General features: G+C 44.2%; 2 protein-coding genes across 2 annotated transcripts in view; one reads left to right on the forward strand and one right to left on the reverse strand.

The window, feature by feature from the left end:
• LOC114922759 overlaps nt 1–19,464 on the forward strand; it is a 360,999-nt gene that overhangs the window by 202,483 nt on the left and 139,052 nt on the right. The gene's annotated exons all lie outside the window — the stretch shown is intronic.
• The window catches only part of LOC114922160 (zinc finger protein 721-like), a 36,936-nt gene continuing 17,954 nt past the window's right edge, over nt 483–19,464 (reverse strand). The window contains exons 3-4 of the mRNA XM_029284640.1: nt 4,056–5,476; nt 483–2,176 (exon numbers count right to left, since the gene is read on the reverse strand). Of these exons, the coding sequence (XP_029140473.1) occupies nt 1,965–2,176; nt 4,056–5,476 (1,633 nt within the window). The 3' untranslated portion in view covers nt 483–1,964. The remainder of the gene's footprint in view (nt 2,177–4,055; nt 5,477–19,464) is intronic.

Genomic DNA, 19,464 nt, shown 5'->3' on the forward strand with positions numbered 1-19,464 from the left:
TCTGAGTGCAATGTATTTCAGCAAATATTGGGCAGATTCTGCCTACACAACATGGTGGCCACGCCCACTTGGTGGCCACGCCCACTTGGCCACGCCCCTGGCACCCGGCGATGTATAAGTGGTTGGGGGTCACCACAACATGGGGAACTGTATTATGGGGTCACGGCATTAGAAAGGTTGAGAACCACTGGCTTAGACACTTCTGCTCAACCATTGCTGTTAAAACCTTCTAGCTTGCGCAGAAAGCTGTTAGAGATGTTACTTCAAGAAGGCAAAGGAACAACTAATACTTTAGAACAGACTTAAAGGTACAGATATTTCCACAATGCTAGGAAGTATCACTAAGCCACTTTTCAGTTAACAAGTTCAAACTGGACTCTAAAACCTTCAATTATGGTCCCTCCAAGAATAATCACATTTGTAATGTGCTCTAAGATCATTAACTATGACAGAAAAAAATTCATACAAATTGTATTTTATTAATTTAATCTAAGGTTACAGGTAAATGTAATACAATCTGTTTTATCTTTTCCCAGCCCCTTTCAACCCCACAGCAAAGCAGAATTTGGCAGCTTCTCGGAAGACTGTACATTTATAAGCCTTCTCATCACTGTGGCTCTTTTGATGAAAAGGAAACTCTCCCTCTGAAGCTCTTTCCATGCTATATACTGTACATTTACATAGATTTTTGGTGTGGATTCTGTGGCATAAAGACACTTTGATTGAAAAATACTTTCTCGTTCCTATTGTCCATCTCTTATCCCTATTTTATTCAGTAGAATCAAGTTCAATTATTTTTATGTCCAAGAAGCAGTAATTGTTTTGTGTTTTACAGCACACTCAGATGTAGCAAATATCTCCCACACATCCCTAGAGTGCTTATCCTAAATGTATTTCTGGGCTCAGTTTCCAAAATTCCCTTTCCTTTGCTGATACTTCAATATGTTTTAGGGTAGCACATTTTAAGTTCTCTCTTTACTTTTATTTTGGAGCCAACATGAGAGAAGGCGAGGAAAGATCACTACACAGTTGGGACACACAGCCTGAGTTGCATCTTCTACTTCAGCATCACTATAACCCCATTCTCCTTACGGTTTTCTTTCTTGCATTACATAATGCGAAGGAGGGTAGAAAGGTAGATTGTGAAGAGATTAAGCAAAGGAAAGCTTACTATAATGCGGGATTCAGGACCAATTGCATTTTTACCTCCAACTCTGCTCTAGTGGATATATTTGAGATGTGTACACTTTGAGAGCAAGCAACTAAATTTCATTTTTAATGTGTGCCATTGTGCCCACAGTATCTATCTATCTATCTATCCATCAGAGGGAGTTTCTTGAAATGATTGGGGAACCTGCATCACTTAAATATTGATATTTATGCATCACTTTCAGGCCTATTAATGCACTTAATCTCCACTGGTTCTCATTTTTGCCTTAGAACCTCCTACTTATCTAAAAGAATAAGGATTGAGCCTTCACTTGTCTTCTTTGGATCATATCGAAGTACGTCTAGTATTTATAAGAATTATTATCCAAGTAGACCCTTGCACGAGATTTTAGATTACTATTCCTGTTGAGGCTCCTCCCACACTGAATTGATAAGGCTACTCCTTATTAAAGAAAACACTATTATCTGAAGCTGTTTCCACATTCCATGGAGTTGTAAAGTTTTTCCCGAGGGTGATCCTTTTATAGGAAGTAAGGGAAACATTATCACTGAAACACTTTGCATATTCCAAGGCATTTATGTGGTTTATCCTAAGTGGACCATCTTATGGGAAGTAAGTTGATCTCTAAGATTAAAGGTCTTTCTACACTCCATGCATTTATGTGGCTACTCCCCTTTGTGGATCTTGCTATGGGAACTAAGGTGACTGTTCCAAGTAAAGGTTTTTCCACACTCTATTCATTTAAATGGCTTCTCCCATGTGGATCCTTTTGGAAAGAGTAAGTTCACGTTTATCAGGAAAGATGTTTCCACACTCCATGCATTTCTGCGGTTTCTCCCGTGTGCCTCATATTATGGGAAATAAGATGACTTCTTTGAGTAAAGATCCTCCCACACTCCATGCATTTAAATGGCTTCTCCCTTGTGTGACTCCTTTGATGAGCAGTAAGATCACTGTTCCAATTATAAGTCTTTCCACACTCCATGCATTTAAAGGGCTTCTTCCGTGTGTGTCCTTTGATGGCAGTAAGGTGACTGTTCCAGCTAAAGGTTTATCCACACTCCATGCATTTAAATGGCTTCTCCCTTGTGTTGATCTTTTTGTGCAAAGTCCACATCTATCAGGAAAGGTGTTTCCACACTCCATACATTTGTGTGGTTTCTCCTCTGTATGGTTCAACTTATGGGAAATAAGATGAAATCTTTGAGTAAAGGTCTTTCCACACTCCATGCATTTATTCTCCCCTATATGCCTCATATTATGGGAAATAAGATGACTTCTTTGAGTAAAGATCCTCCTACACTCCATGCATCTGTCTTTACACAAAGGGAAAAAACAGACCAACCTATCAAAAATAGAGCCGTAAAAAACAGAATAGAAACACAAGTTAAGATAGGCAAGAAAATGGTGAGCACCTGTCCCAGCCTAGACGAGTTCAAATCACCAGGATCAGATGGATTATACCCCAAGGTTCTCAAGGAACTGGCAGATGTGATCTCAGAACCAATGAACTATATTTTTCAAAGATTCTGGAGCACTGGGGAACTACCAGAGGACTGGAAAAGAGCTGATGTTGTTCCCATCTTAAAAAAAGGAAAAAAAATAGATCCAGGAAGTTACAGACCTATCAACCTGACCTCAATACCTGGGAAGATTCTGGAAAAGATAATCAAACAACGAATCAGCGAACACCTAGAGCAGACATGTCAAACTCGTGACGTCACGAGACGTATGAGGACTATTTTGCCATTGCCGGCAATGGGGTGGACGCGGCTCCGGTATGATGAAACCGGCCCGTGCCCCAGCAGTTTGACACCCCGGACCTAGAGGCAAAGTCATTACTAAAAGCCAACATGGGTTTGTCAAAAACATATCATGCCAGACAAATCTTATTGCATTCTTTGACCAAGTGACAAAAAGAGTGGATCAGAGGAATGCTGCAGATATAATTTACTTGGACTACAGTAAGGCAATGGATGAAGTAGATCACAACCTACTACTTGGTAAGATAGAAAAATGTGGGTTAGACAGCATCACCACCAGATGGATTCGTAGCTGGCTGACCGGACATATCAGCATGTGGTCCTCAATGGAACTGCATCTACATGGAGGGAAGTGTGTAGTAAGGTTCTACATTTAGGCAAGAAAAACCAAATGTACAGGTATAGTATAGGGGGTACCTTGCTCAATAGTAGTAACTGTGAGAGGGATCTCTGAGTCCTAGTGGACAATCACTTAAATATGAGCCACCAATGTGCTGCAGCTGCCAAAAAAGCCAACACAGTGCTAGGCTGCATTAACAGAGGGATAGAATCAAGATCACATGAAGTATTAATACCACTTTACAATGCCTTAGTAAGGCCACACTTGGAATACTGCATCCAGTTTTGGTCATCACTATGTAAAAAAGATGTTGAGACTCTAGAAAGAGTACAGAGAAGAGCAACAAAGATGATTAGGGAACTGGAGGTTCAAACATATAAGGAATGGCTGCTGGAATTGGGTATGTCTAGTTTAATGAAGAGAAGGATGAGGGGGGACATGATAGCAGTGTTCCAATATCTCAGGGGCTGCCACAAAGAAGAGGGAGTCAAGCTATTTTCCAAAGTGCCTGAAGGCAGGACAAGAAGCAACGGATGGAAACTAATGAAGGAGAGAAGCAACCTAGAACTAAGGAGAAACTTCCTGACAATTAGAAAAATTAACCAGTGGAACAACCTGCCTCCAGAAGCGGTGAATGCTCCAACACTGGAAGTTTTTAAGAAGAGACTGGACAGCCACTTGTCCGAAATGGTATAGGGTTTCCTGCCTCAGCAGGGGGTTGGATCTGTTTGGATCCTTTTATGAATTGTAAGTTGACTCCTGTGAGAAAGGTTCTTCTATCCTGTGTGCCTCATCTTATGGGAAATAAGAAGTGTTCTTTGAGTAAATGTCTTCCCACATTCCATACATTTATATGGCTTCTCTCCTGTATAAATCCTTTGATGGATAGTAAGAAGATCATTCCGACTAAAGGACTTTCCACACTCGAGGCATTTAAATGGCTTCTCCCCTGTATGGATCCTTTTATGGGAAGAAAGCTGAGTGCTCCTAGCAAAGGCCTTTCCACACTCCATGCATTTAAATGGCTTCTCCCCTGTGTGGATCTTATTATGTGAATAAAGATGACCGCTTTGTGCAAATGTCTTTCCACACTCGAGGCATTTAAATGGCTTCTCCCCTGTGTGGATCCTTTTGTGAACAGTAAGTCGATTGCTATCAGCAAAGGTCTTTCCACACTCCATGCATTTAAATGGCTTCTCCCCTGTGTGGATTCTTTGATGGGCAGTAAGATGACTGCTCCAAATAAAGGTCTTTCCACACTCCATGCATTTAAATGGCTTCTCTCCTGTGTGACTTCTTTGATGGAGACTAAGATAATCGTTCCGACTAAATGTCTTTCCACACTCCATGCATTTAAATGGCTTCTCCCCTGTGTGGATCTTGTTATGGGAAGAAAGATGAGCGCTTTGTGCAAAAGTCTTTCCACATGCCATGCATTTAAATGGCTTCTCTCCTGTATGAATCCTTTGATGGACAGTAAGAAGATCATTCCGACTAAATGTCTTTCCACACTCGATGCATTTAAATGGCTTCTCCCCTGTGTGGATCCTTTTATGGGCAGTAAGATGAGTTATTTTAGTAAAGGTCTTTCCACACTCCTTGCATTTAAATGGCTTCTCCCCTGTGTGGATTATTTGATGGGAAGAAAGTTGAGTGCTCCGAGCAAAGGTCTTCCCACACATTATGCATTTAAATGGCTTCTCCCCTGTGTGGATCCTTTTATGGGCAGTAAGATGACTGTTCGAAATAAAGGTCTTTCCACACTCCATGCATTTAAATGGCTTCTCCCCTGTGTGGATTCTTTGATGGGCAGTAAAATGTCCGTTCGAAATAAAGGTCTTTCCACACTCCATGCATTTAAATGGCTTCTCTCCTGTGTGAATTCTTTGATGGACAGTAAGATAATCATTCCGACTAAATGTCTTTCCACACTCCATGCATTTAAATGGCTTCTCCCCTGTATGGATTCTTTGATGGGAGGTAAGATGGCTGCTCTGACCAAAGGTCTTTCCACACTCCATACATTTAAACGGCTTCTCCCCTGTGTGGATCCTTTTGTGCGAAGTAAGTCGACTGCTGCAAGCAAAGGTTTTTCCACACTCCATGCACCTATACGGTTTCTCCCCTGTGTGGATCATTTGATGGTAAGTAAGGGAAGACTTTTGACAGAAGAGTTTTCCACAGTCAACACATTTGTATGGTCTCTCCCCTGTGTGAATCCTTTTATGGACAATAAGTTGTCTGTTTTTTCTAAAATTATTTTCCCATTCTAAGCATTTATAACGCTTCTCTTCTGTGTCAATCCCTTTTTGAGATGTGAGGGACTTATTTCCAAGAAAAAGAGTGAAAGTCCCATTGTATTTTTTCCCACTGTGTCTACTTACAGCATCTTCGCCTTTGTTTTGGATTGGACAATGTTCATTTACATGCAATTTAGCTTTGATTAACTTTACACTTTTCCCAATGCATTTCTTCTTTATTGTCCCTTGATGGAGAAGAAGATCTTGCATTGAAGCATGAATGGTTGATGAACTGCCCTGATTCCAATTACTCAACTGGTTTCTCTCATAATGTTCTTCTTCCATTTGTACTATACGTTTCTTTATTCTTTCTTCATGGTGGATCACTTGGAATGGCTCCTCAGAATCTTTATTCTCCTGCCCATTATTGCCTCCAAAGGAAAAGAGAAATGAAAATGATAACAAGGTTAGGGGAAAAGATCAAACTGTAGAAAGTGAATTACCTTCTAAATTTTTGCGAAATTGCAATATACAGATAATCGTTGAGCTACAAATGTAATGGAGCCTGCCGATTATATTTGTACCTCGAGGATTTGAAAGAGGATCCTGTTCTATGAATGAGTCCCTATGCCTACTCCACCCATACATTCGTAAAATGCCTTCAGTTTTCTAAGGAGCAGGCTGCTTCTCTTCGCTCAGTGGGTAATTACTGCTAAAGTGAAGGTGCCGCTTCCAACAAGAGCAGGAAGAATGCTGCTCTTTCATTTTGGCCAATGGGGCTTTAGGAAGATGCAACGAGAGAAGCTGCTAAAACCTGGACTGTTTCTTTTCCCTCCTTTATCCTGACAATTAAAGGACACAAAGTCTAAAACACAGTGTTATGGATGACATTCTGCAAGCCAAGTATTGCAAGCTGAAAGCCTGACATTATCAATTGGGGAAGGGAAGAGAGGATTGGAATGTAAGGAGGAAGCGGGATGGGATGGAAATCAAGCCATGCCAGCCCGAGGCATTAGAAGCATCAGCCAATCTAAACATCTGAATGCAGAACTAGAAAGCCTGCATTCCCCAAGCAAAATCTAAACACCTAACTGGATATTAGCTTATAACAGTGGTGGCGAACCTATGGCATGAGTGCCAGAGGCGGCACTCAGAGCCCTCTCTGTGGGCACAGAGGCCATGCCCTGGAGATGGCAACTGTCCCTCTTCAACCAGCCGCCCACTAACTCGCCAAGGATCCACATGGCTGGATACATCCCAGCACCCATGCGCTCGCTGGCCTCTGAGTACAGAGGTCGATGGTGTCAGGCAGCAGCCGCCTCTGCCCCTGCCACACCTTGCCCTGTAACAATGGTACCCCCCCGCCTCGCCTTGCCTCACCCCGCAGGACCAGCCTCCTGCCCACCGCCCCACCTGGCAGAGACCCCTTGGATCTCCCCCAACCCTGGCTGGCCCCCACAGGCGTCCCTCCCCACGAGCAACATCGAGGTGATCATGCCCACCTTGGCCATTCCCACCCAATCTGCCATGACCACCACAGCCATGCCCACCCAGTGGGCCACGTCCATCTGGCACCCGGCGATAAATAAGTGGGTTTTGGGTTGCAGTTTGGGCACTCGGTCTCTAAAAGGTTCGCCATCATTGGCTTATAACAAGGGAATGGCCGGGGGGGGGGGGGAGGGAAAGTTAATTGCATCTTTTGCATGCAAAAATGCCAGATCCAGCTTCACTGCTCTTGTAACCACTTTGGCTTTAATAAAATACTTTTTTGGCTAAACAAAGGGCTAGGGGGTGTTCCTTTGCTGGAGCAGCAAGTCAGGATGGGGACACATAGCTCCTCTTACAAGTTTAGAAGCGCCAAAGCAAAGAAGGCTTTGTGTTACAGTGTATGCTAATACTCTGCAAAATAAGGCAAACGTGCTGGCTCTCTCCCCCAAATTAAGCTGTTACTGTTATGTTAATGCTGGAAAAAAAGAAGGGTTTCACCTTATAAGAGAGAACAGCTGGTTCCCCCCCAGGTTTAGCTGTGTTTGCTACTGCCTTAGGAAGAGAGGATTTTGCTTTACAAGCAAGAGCTGCTTGGAAACCGCCCCATTTGCAAGCAGAAGAAGCTTTCAGTCTCCGTCATTTCACGGTCTGGGTGAAAAGTGTTTGGGGCGCTTAGCAACCAAACTGTTGGGTTGCTAAAAAGAAGCAGTTAAGGTGGGTTACCCACTTTCTACCAAAAACATGCTTAGCTTCTATTCCTGGCCCCAAATCATAGTAACCTTCCACTCTCCACCATGTTTCTCTGCCACCGCGGAGCTGGGGAGCTTGGCACATTACTGCCCAGCTCCACTCGCTTTTCCAAAGCATTCATTTGCTAGCCTGCTTTCCATGTCCATCAGATTTCTCCGTCACCTTGCCATACCACTGTCAAGATCCCCCCTCTTCCCCAAACCATTCCTTCAATAACCTGTTTTCCAGCTTGATTGCATTTCTGCGCCGCCGCACGTGCAGGGAAACAAAAGATGTTTGTGGGACCCCCCCCCTAAAAAAATGTCAATCAGACCTTCCAACTTCTCAGACACACACACACAAAAAGATCTCGAAAAGTTGGAAGGTCTGATTGAATTTTTTTTGAACTTTTTTTTAGCCTCACAAACTTTTGTTTCTCTACATGAGGCGATGGAGAAATGCAACCGAGCTGGAAAGCAAGTTAGTGAAGGAATGCTTTGGGGAAGAGATGGGAGTTGGGCGGTGGTGTGCCAAGCTGTCCAGCTCTGCGGCAGTAGAGAAACACAACGAAGCTGAAAAGCAGGCTAGTGAATGCTTTGGGGAAGCAAGGGGAACTGGGCGTTGGAACACCAAGCTCTCCAGCTCCATGGCGGCGGACAAATACAACGGAGCTGTAAAACAAGTGGCAAGTAAACCCCCAACCGCTCCAGGTGCTGAAACGGGCCCGTCTCTCTCCACTAACTGCCCAGGCCCACTGGAGGGCAAAGCTGGCATCTACTGAAATGGAGTGGCATTCCAGCTTTGATGCAGAAGGGGCAGCCTGGCACAGGTGCTGCAGGTAGGATGCCTGGTAGCTTCAGCACCCTCCCCGACCCTCCTGAGGCGGCTGGTGGAGGAGACAGCCTCCAGCAGACACATGATCTGAGGGGCAAGGCAGCAGGGATCCAAAAAAGCCCCTCCAGCAGCGGACGTAGCTGATGCTCAGCAGTGGCAGAAGCCTTTTGCCATAACTCCCTCCTGGCTCCAAAACAGTGGAGGGGGACCGGGTGAGGGGACCGAGCCTCTCTCCCACCCATACTCCGTAGTATGGCACTCCACCTCAGGGAGAAGTGAAAGGAAAGAAGCAGGTACACAGCCGGATCATTGAATAGGCGGGGAGAGGTCACCAGTGGGGAGTGGCCTGGTTGCGGGGGCCCTGAGGTACACGGGTATGGGACACATGGGGCACCTCTCCCACCACCTACCTCATCTCATGGTGGTGTTATGCACTTTCCTGCCCTGTTGCAGCCGCAAACAACGAGACAGTAAGACAGAGGCTTAACTAGGGGTTATTTTTGGCATAGAGTTTATATTCAGCGCATGGATAAAAATCAAGCTAATGCTTATTTTCAGAGAAACACCCCGAAATTTCACTCAAAGTTAGTTTTCAGTTAAGGAATAATTAGGGGAAACAGTCAAGGAGATATTAGGAGATAACGTAAGATTTATTGGAGTGTGTTAATTTCAGCAGAGACCTCTCAGAACTGAAACAATTTTGTAACAAGTCCTTTTTTTCTATCCAAACTAATTTCCCTTTACTATTCATTTTCTCTTGCCAAAATCACATAGCTGCAGAGAAAGAAACAGGGGTTTTTCTATTAGTGCTTATAAGCAAGTCCCAAAATTACAAATATTGCAGCAGCACGGCAGTCGTTTGCCCTTATGAGCGACCGCAGAGGCTCTGCAACATTCACCCTGGTTATTCCCTCCCTCCCCACCTCTACCCTGGATCTCCCTAGGTACCAGGCCTTCAATACTCACCCCGCGAAGATTGAAATCCTTCTGCTAATATTGAATATTCTTGCTTTGACAAAGTATGCAGAACTGTCTGGTATTTTTAGAGTTAATTCAGATGACAGAGAAAAGGGAGGAGATTAGTAAGGAAAGCCCAGGGAAAAGGAATGGAAGTGAATCTTTGCCCTCCATGTTAATTGGAAGATGTGAATCATGACCCCAAAATAGGGGAGGGGAAATGCCTGGAATGTTATGTGCAAAGGGAAGGGAAATTCAGATCTTGGCATCCATCATGCTGTGCTGACACTCCTCTACACTAATAAAGGCTTTTTTAGGTTAAACCATGCCTGAAAGTTCTTTGAAGTGTTTCATTAGTCAGACACATCACCTTCACTTTCTTGGCTGCTACAAGCTTTCAATGCGTTCACAGAGAATGAAAGCCTAAAGTAATGCAAGATCACGGGAGATCACTGGGGCAAGATCTCACGCTAGTGGTCTCACGTGATCTCATACTACTTTAGGCCTCTGTTCTCTGCAACAGAGAACGGAACCAAAGCCGGGGACACTTCCACGTACCTCCGGAGGCTGGATCGGGGCGTTGGAGGCCTTTTCCAGGGCGCTGCCACCCGGATCTGAGGCCACGGGACACTTCCCCCTGCCTTTGGAGGCTGGATCGGAGCATCTGAGGCCTTTTCCAAACTGCTGACGCCTGGATCTGAAGACAGGGGAACGCTTCTGTGGCCCTCCAGTGGCCCAATCTGGGTGCCAGAGGCCTTTTCCAGGCCGCTGCTGCCTAGATCTGGAGAAGGCCTCCGGGGCCTGCATCGGACTATTGGAGAGACATGGAAGAGTCCCCCAGCCTTAGAGCCAGGCAACAGGAGGAAGCGTGGCAGAGGAGACGGATCTTTTCAACGTGAGTCCTGCAAGGCAGGAAGGGAGGGGGAAGCATGAGGTATCTTAGTGGGTTGAGGAGGCCTTGGGGACCTATTCCATCACTAGGCCCTCCATGGCCTTCCCCACCCTGAGATACCTTATGTTCACTTAACGAGCCACATGCATCTTAATGAGCAAGGGAGTGATCTCGTTTGCAGAACAAGATTCCCACGAGTGGAATGGGCAGAGTCCATTACATTCGTAACTCGAGGACTACCTGTACTGGTTAGCCCCTAATCCCAAGACTCAGGATAGAAATGAAAAGCAACAAAAAATTTTAACCCAAGAACCGGAAGAAATGACAACCCTTTCTAGGATAGATAAGAAAAAGCATCTGGCCTCAAGTAGCTGATATTGGTGTTATGTAGCTGAGCATCTCCTCAAGCCAAGAAGTTAGTTTATCACTGACAGATTGAAATAGAAATGGAAAAATTCAGCAGATGAGAAGTGGCACAGGAAGCATCTAAACAACCATAGACCTCTTTCCTTTTAGCTGTCCCAAAGATCTTATAAGAGGAGCTCTGGTGGTGCAGTGCCAGGAGTTCAATCCTGACCGGCTTGACTCAGCATTCCATTCTGAGTTCGGTAAAACGAGGACCCAGATTGTTGGGGGCAATATGCTGATATTGTACACCACTCACAGAGTGTGGTAAAGCACTGTGGAGTGATATGTAAGTCTAAGTGCTATTGCTGTTGCTATTCCTTCCCTGGAGCAGGAGAAAGCCAGATATTTTTCCTTCTCCTTCCCAGGAGATGAACTGGGGATTATTAATAAGAAATAGCTAATGGTAACTAACTACAAACTTTCTGAAACTCTCTGATTAATGAGTAGCAAATCCTTACCCAGAGAGGTCACATTTGTATAATTTTCCAGCATGACTTCATTATGTAGTACTTTTTGGTCAGGATCCAGCTGAGACCACTCTTCCTTGGAGAAATACACAGCCACCTCTTCAAAGGACACAAGGTCATCCTGAACAAGGAAAAAGGAACAGAACAGCCCAAGGAGGATTCTCAAGATCTGGTCCATTGTTCACAAAATCCCAAAGTAAAGTTATGCACCAAGTTAAATGGCAGTAAATGGAGGATTCCAAGGTTTATGTGAGAAAATAAACAATCAAAAACGTCTGACTGAAGAACTATTTGGGCATGTTTTATCAAGTCGATTGATTCTGCAGAACTTTCAATGCCTTTCAGTAAGCTAATTCTACTACTGGCTCAATGGATCTTTCTGACTGTCTATAATCTATCAATCTAATAGTCTGAGTCCCAAAGGTGCTTTTTCAAGAGGTAACTGGACTTTCTTGGTTTTGTTTGAAGATGTTTTGCTTTTCATCCAAGAAGCTTCCTCAGAACTGAAGAAGATTCTTGAATGAGAAGCAAAACGTTCTTCAAAGAAAAACAAGAAAGTCCAGTTGCAAAGAAAAAGCACCTTTGGAACAATCATGACCTGGATGACTGAGAATCTCCATAGTCGGAGCTAACAACTAAACTGGAGAAAACAAAGAGGAGAAAATTACCTGTGGAAAGAATTACAAAAAGAATGGGTCTTTGTTTAGCATTTGCTGCCACTGTGATAGTTTACTCCTTTTTCTAAAAAAAAATACTTCTTGTAAAAGCCTATTTGGAAGACTAGCTAGCAGAACAAATTAACTAGTAGTCTTTAAAAAAAAATCCTAAACAGAATTTGAGGGTAGAAATGACAAATCATTGTGTCACAACAACAGTCTTCTGAGGGAACTAAGTTGGCTGAGAACAACTTCAACCCGTTTTCCACGTTGCAACTTGAACCCGCTATTCCCTTTTCCATGTTGCTCAGGAACACAAAAATAATCCAGTCTAAATGGGGCAGGGGGAATGGAAGGGGAGAATGGTCTGCACACCAGCTTCTCTTCTTGAAGGAAAGGGAGAATACAAATCTAATAAATTAATTTCCATAACTTACTTGATTTGGAGGTTCAACCATTGTTTCAGCTCCATCAAAAACACCAGAAAACCCCATTCTTTGTTTCTCTGTGAGGAATATAGAATTTTAAAATGCATCATAATTAACAAAATAGGAGGTATTCTACAGAAGGGAAGAGATAGAAAAGGTTAGGTAGCTGGGACCTCTCTGGATTATGGGACGAGCTTCGCTTTACCTGAGGTGTCCTCTTCCTGAGAGATCCTCCTGAGAAACAGCTCCTGAGGGGGATTTGATGGATTCCTCTTTCCCTCGGAATCTTTGATCTCCACAGTGAAATAGGAGGAAGGAGAAAGAAGAATTAATGGACATCACACAACATAAAGTGGATTCTTGTTCTCTGAACACAACCTGAAAGTCCCTCCAAAATCCATCAATGAGACTGAGGGAGTAATGAATGGAATAATGTCCTACAAAACTGGTGGGACATCTCCACATACTATGAATACCAGAGAAGCCTGGGAAGGAGCGATAAAGAATTCAAAGAAAATCTTTATTTCATTCTGGGTTCCCTAGATGAAGGTCTCTCACCTGCAACTCGACCTGTTCTTTCTTCTCCTCCGCCTGGCTCAAGAGGAAACCTTCAGCCAGGGCCACTGCCTGGGAGCTAGTCTCTGCTCCGCACTCCTGCACCCAGCTCTCCATCTCTGGGGGCAGGATAGCCAGGAGCTGCTCCAGAACAACCAGGTCCAGCATCTGGGCTTTGGTGTGCTTTTCCGGTCTCAGCCATCGCCTACAGAAGTTGTGGATTTGGTTGCAAAGTCCTCGGGGACCCTCAGCCTTCTGGTATTGGATGCTCCTGAAGTTCCAGAGCTGAACTTCTGAATGGATGGTTTCCTTCTGTACGATCTTCTGCCCAGTTCTTGAACTGCCATCCCCACAACTTTCAAGCTGAATGGCAAAAGGGCCTTTTCCAATTCCCTCACTTGCTAAAAGTTGTATCTCCATTCTTTTTCTGTTCTGTAACGCAACTCCAAATGGGTTCAAGGAATCTTGTGGATCTCCAAATGCTTTTTATTCATAGGATTCTTCCTCTAGCCTCAGGACTGACCATAGTACGTCATTCAGCCCTCTTTAACCAAAAGACAATTTTGAAGATATACAAATGGCTTGCAGGTTGTATTTCTGAGATGGAAAGAAATTCCAAGAATTAGAAGGTGTGGACTTAACCAGTGAAACAACACGTGAAGATGCTGTCCTGTCCAATCCTCCTCCTAAGGCAGGCTGATCTGTGGAAGATCTGGCCCTAGTTTAATCTTTGGTCTCCAGAGGAAGTACAAAAGATTTCCAGTTTACCTTCCTAAAACAGAAAATCTACCAAATATCCAGAAACACAGGGGGACTAATTTAACTAGTGAGCTTCCTTCCCCAAAGGAAAAATCAAAGAAAGTGAATCTTACCTAACTATCAATGTCAGGGAAGAAAGGGGAATTTTATTAGGTAAAATGAATTCTCTATCTCTGGAGGAGAATCAGGAGACCCTTCTGGATTTAACTTCTAGAAAGGACTCCAAATACTGGAGAAATACATTTAAAGTACATTTTGGATTTCTATTTCCTACTTATTTGTTCTAATGACTTCTATGGAGGCATAGAGTGAAAAACAATCCTTTAAACCAGCGGCCCCCAACTTTTGGTACCAGGGACCGGTTCCGTGGAGAAATGTTTTTCTGCGGACCAAAAGGAGCATGGTTTTGCCTACTGCCTGGATCCCAAGAATGGGGCATCATTTGCTTGCTCGGCCAATTGCTGGCGTGACACAGGCCGGTGCCGATCCAGGACCCCTGCTTCAAACAATGTCTGAGGTCACAAAGATGAATCAAGGTTTATAAATCGATTTCAAAAGGAAATAAATCAACATTTGCACCTGTGGTAAAACCTCAATCAGCAGATCCCCATTATCTCCCTAACCCTGTGGGAACTCTAGAAGCCCAAATTAACGAACCATCATGCGTTGCATATTGGATTAACATCCGAATTAATAAAACATGTGCACGATTAAAATGGTTAAGCTGTGCATGGTTTATTCTGAATCATGCAATTCCTACAAACATGTTTCCTTTCCCACTTCTTAGCCTAATCCAGCCTTGGTCAAACTTCCCCAGTTCCAGAAGTTCAGGCTTCAAGCCTTGCACCCAGAGCCGGCAAGGGGGCTTCCGGCTACTCCCCCCACTAGCCTCCCCCCCACGCAGAGGCTCCCCCAGGAAATGGGGGAAACGGCCCCTCTTTTCTGGCGTCCCCCCTTTCTCTATTTTGCTCCCCCCCGCGCCCTTGCTTGGCCTCTGCATGGGAAAGGGAGGCAGGGGAACATGGGACCTTCGACTCCCACTCCGAGGGAAGCCTTGGCCCGTCTCCACACTCGCCTCGAGCGCGGGACACCTTTGCATGGGCAGAGCCGCAACTCACAGAACTCCGGAGTCTCGTCGGGGTCCACGTCCGCTCAAGGCTTCCCAGCAGCCTCTGCGCCTCCCCCCAAGGCTTCGCCCCCGTCTCTCAGCGGAGGGAGGGGGAGAACAGAAAGAGCAGCCTGTTGCTAGGATTATTCCTTATGCCAGAGGAGGAACCCGGCGCATGCTCAGTTCCCTCCTGCGACTGAGACCGTCCCCTGGTGGACTCTGTGTGATGTGCCAGGATTCCCCGAAAGGGCGGGAAAGAGAGAGAGCGCGCCTGAGGGGAAGGGCAGGGCAGGGACAATGGTCATGGGAGGGGGAGGGGAAGGTGAGGGCAGGGACGATGGTCATGGGCGTAAGCTAAAAGCCTTGTGCTCGCAGAATAATGCTGTAAAAAAAGAAATATGGAAAGAAAACCAGTCCCAATATGCAGAAAAAGCTCAAACTGGTGAATGATCCTGAAATTTTACCTCACAACGACGCTACTTGGTGGAGAAGGAGAAAGTGCGGGCAAATGGCGCCTCCTCTATGACTGGAGAAAAGTGGAATTGCAGAAACGAAGCAAGGAACATAGATAAAAAGGAACACGAATCTCAAATATCATGAGAGGAAAAAATATTTTCATGTTGGGATGGAGTAGAGCAGTGGTTCTCAACCTGTGGGTCGGGACCCCATTTGGGGTCGATCGACCATTTCATGGGGGTCGCCAAGCAAGGCTGTCCGCCATTTTTTTGTCCGCCATTTTTTTCCCCTTTTCCGGAGGGTGCCTTACCTCCCTTGGGCTGGGCCAACTGGTGGTTGGCCTGCTCCGTCTCTGCCGCTTGCCAGCTATGCCTCAGCCGGCGCAGGGGGCGGAACCACGCATGCACGGCACTCCCGGGCAGGGAAAGTCCTCGACTTACGACCGGTTGGGTAGTCCTCGACTTACGACCGGTTTAGTCCTCGACTTACGACCGGTTTAGTCCTCGACTTATGACCGGTTGGGGTCGTGGCATTAAAAAGGTTGAGAACCACTGGAGTAGAGAATCTACCTCAGGAAATGGGACTAGGAAGCTTAAGACCTTTGGAGAATGGAAGGCAAGGTGGATCTCATTAGGTCATGAATAAAGAGAGAAAAAGAAAAGGAAAGAGCAAAATAAGAGCTGAAGACTCCATTGGATTGAAAAGATTTGACCATGTTTGGAATCGACAATGACACACAAAAGAGTTGCCTTACTGGGCGAAACAAAGAATTTAAATGAAGGGGAAAGTGTTAAAAGTCGATTTAAAAAGAATGAGGTTAACCTAGTTTTTTTTTTCCTTTATATATCTGTTTCTTTATTTTCCAGGTTGATCCTGAACCTTTAATGAGCAATATTTGAAAAAAACAGCCTCAACTTAGCAGGACCCTCTAAAACCCTGACATTTGCCTGTGGGGCAAATGACATGGATTTTGTAATTTGTTAACTAATACAATTATTTTGTATTTTAATTTGATGTATTTTCTCTCTTTTAAAATAATGATGGTTCATTACAGATTGGAATATAGGATAGTTGTGTGGATTGATTAGATAGCTTTTAACATTCCTAAAGTCAAAAGATAAATCTTCATATTGATTATTTTCTCTGTTCAGTTACAATACAGAGGATAATTTAGGAATAGCTTTTAACATTCCTAAATTGAAGAGATAAACAGTAAGGCATTTGATAAAGTAGATCACAACCTACTACTTGAGAAGATAGAAAAATGTGGGTTAGACAGCATCACCACCAGATGGATTCGTGGTCCTCAATGGAACTGCATCTACATGGAGGGAAGTGTGTAGTGGTGTGCCCCAGGGCTCTGTTCTAGGCCCAGTGCTCTTCAACATCTTCATCAATGATTTGGAGGAGGGGATAGATGGGGAACTCATCAAATTTGCGGATGACACCAAGCTGGCAGGAATAGCCAACACTCCAGAAGACAGGCTTAAGATACAGGAGGACCTGGACAGACTTGAACACTGGGCGCTATCTAACAAAATGAAATTCAATGGTGAAAAAAGTAAGGTTCTACATTTAGGCAAGAAAAACCAAATGTACAGGTATANCAAGATCACGTGAAGTATTAATACCACTTTACAATGCCTTAGTAAGGCCACACTTGGAATACTGCATCCAGTTTTGGTCACCACGATGTAAAAAAGATGCTGAGACTCTAGAAAGAGTACAGAGAAGAGCAACAAAGATGATTAGGGGACTGGAGGCTAAAACATATAAGGAACGGTTGCTGGAATTGGGTAGGTCTAGTTTAACGAAGAGAAGGACGAGGGGGGACATGATAGCAGTGTTCCAATATCTCAGGGGCTGCCACAAAGAAGAGGGAGTCAAGCTATTCTCCAAGGCGCCTGAAGGCAGGACGAGAAGCAACGGATGGAACTGATCAAGGAGAGAAGCAACTTAGAACTAAGGAGAAACTTCCTGACAGAACAATTAACCAATGGAACAACCTGCCTCCAGAAGCGGTAAATGCTCCAACACTGGAAGTTTTTAAGAAGAGACTGGACAGCCATTTGTCTGAAATGGTGTAGGGTTCCTGCCTGAGCAGGGGGTTGGACTCGATGACCTTCCAACTTTATTATTATTATTAAGATAAGAAAAAGTTTTAGTACAAATTGGGGTCTGGTTTATCTCTTTAGTGAACACTAAACAACCTTTTTCCTTACAATTTATGCCGGTTCTGATGTCAGACCTCATTTTAATAAACGTGTGACATTATGGGATGCAAATGTGTAATATGCTTGTCCACATGTAACATTTCCTGTGCAAAGGGGTGGTTACTTTTATCCTGTCCAATCAACTTTGGGATGTTTCTTTGTTATGCTAACTTTTAAAAGGTGTTATAAGCTAAAGATCGAGGTTCCCTCTTTGAATGAGAGGAATCCCTTTTGTCTGAATATTCTGATAAATTGTAATAAAATGATCTTCCTGTCTCGGGTTGTCTCATTGGAAAATATGCATGCCGAAGCACTAGCTTAAAAGCCATATTTGACCTTCAGTCCCCCAACCAAAGACCTCCAAATATTTGTATATATTAGTAATTTTTAATGCAACCAGAGAGAATTTAATACATGCTTGGAAAGAAACCACACCATTGATATTTAATTGATCATACTGAAGTAAAATTTATACTTTGTCCTAGCCCTTAGCACATCATAGAAGGGCAAAACATGGCCATAAAGCTTGAAAAATCTTTCGCTTGTGCATTTCAGGAGCTTTTGGTCATTCTGCCTCCTTTTGTGAGAGAGGAAATTTTCATCCTAAAGCTCTTTCCACACTTTTTAAGAATTTCTGATTGGTTAGAAAGCTACATGAGTCGCATTCTATGGCAATGCAAAGCTACCAAGTAAATGCTCCATTAACTAATTCTACCTCATTATCTTGTAGGTTGGTAATTACCACCTTTAGGTGTGTTTTTACTATGCTAATAGCACTTAGAGCAGACATGTCAAACACAAGGCCGGGGCCGGATGCCGACCGCAAAGTGGTTTCATGTGGCCCATGAAACCATTCTGGAAACAGTGAAGGAACGGCCCCCTCTGCCTTGGCCCTGGCCCAGGCCAGCCGGGAGACGCTGTGGGGAGGGGCATTTGTCAGGAACAAACGCTGATTTCTTGGAGTTTTGTGTGCTGTTGCTGATCTTGGAAACAACTCTCTGATCTCTAGTTCTGTGTTGTGATTTCTGCTTGGAAACCCTGAAACTCTGACCATTGGAATGACTGACAAATTTGATTTGGTGTTTAAAGATCTCGACTTTCTGGGTCATCGCATCTTGCCCAAAAGTGTGGAGATGGACCCAGAGAAAGTGAAGTCATTGCAGGAATGGTAGCCTCCATGGCGGGTGAAGGATGTGCAGCAACTGTTGCGGTTTGCGAACTATTACTACACATTTGTTTCCTGCTCTGCTGCCCTGACTGCTCTCTTTTCAAATCTGTTAAAGAAAAAAAATGGACCCAGGAAATTACAGACCTATCAGCCTGACCTCAATACCTGGGAAGATTCTGGAAAAGATAATCAAATAACGAATCAGCGAACACCTACAGGCAAACAAAATCATTACTAAAAGCCAACATGGGTTTGTCAAAAACAGATCATGCCAGGCAAATCTTATTGCATTCTTTCACCAAGTGACAAAATTAGAGGATCAGAGGAATGCTGTGGATATAATTTACTTGGACTTCAGTAAGGCATTTGATAAAGTAGATCACAACCTACTACTACTACTAATAATAATAATAATGATAAAGTTGGAAGGGACCTTGGAGGTCATCTAGTCCAACCCCCTATACCATTTTGGACAAATGGCTGTCCAGTTTCTTCTTAAAAACTTCCAGTGTTGGCGCGTTCACCGCTTCTGGAAGCAGATTATTCCACTGGTTAATTGTTCTGTCAGGAAATTTCTCCTTAGTTCTAGGTTGCTTCTCTCTTTGGTTAGTTTCCACCCGTTGCTTCTCGTCTTGCCTTCAGGCGCTTTGGAAAATAGCTTGACTCCCTCTTCTTTGTGGCAGCCCCTGAGATATTGGAACACTGCTATCATGTCCCCCCTCGTCCTTCTCTTCGTTAAACTAGACATACCCAATTCCAGCAACCGTTCCTTATATGTTTTAGCCTCCAGTCCCCTAATCATCTTTGTTGCTCTTCTCTGTACTCTTTCTAG

Source organism: Protobothrops mucrosquamatus, unplaced genomic scaffold (genome assembly GCF_001527695.2).
Source record: "Protobothrops mucrosquamatus isolate PMUCROS unplaced genomic scaffold, P.Mucros_1.0 scaffold_142, whole genome shotgun sequence".
NCBI classification, from domain to species: domain Eukaryota; kingdom Metazoa; phylum Chordata; class Lepidosauria; order Squamata; family Viperidae; genus Protobothrops; species Protobothrops mucrosquamatus.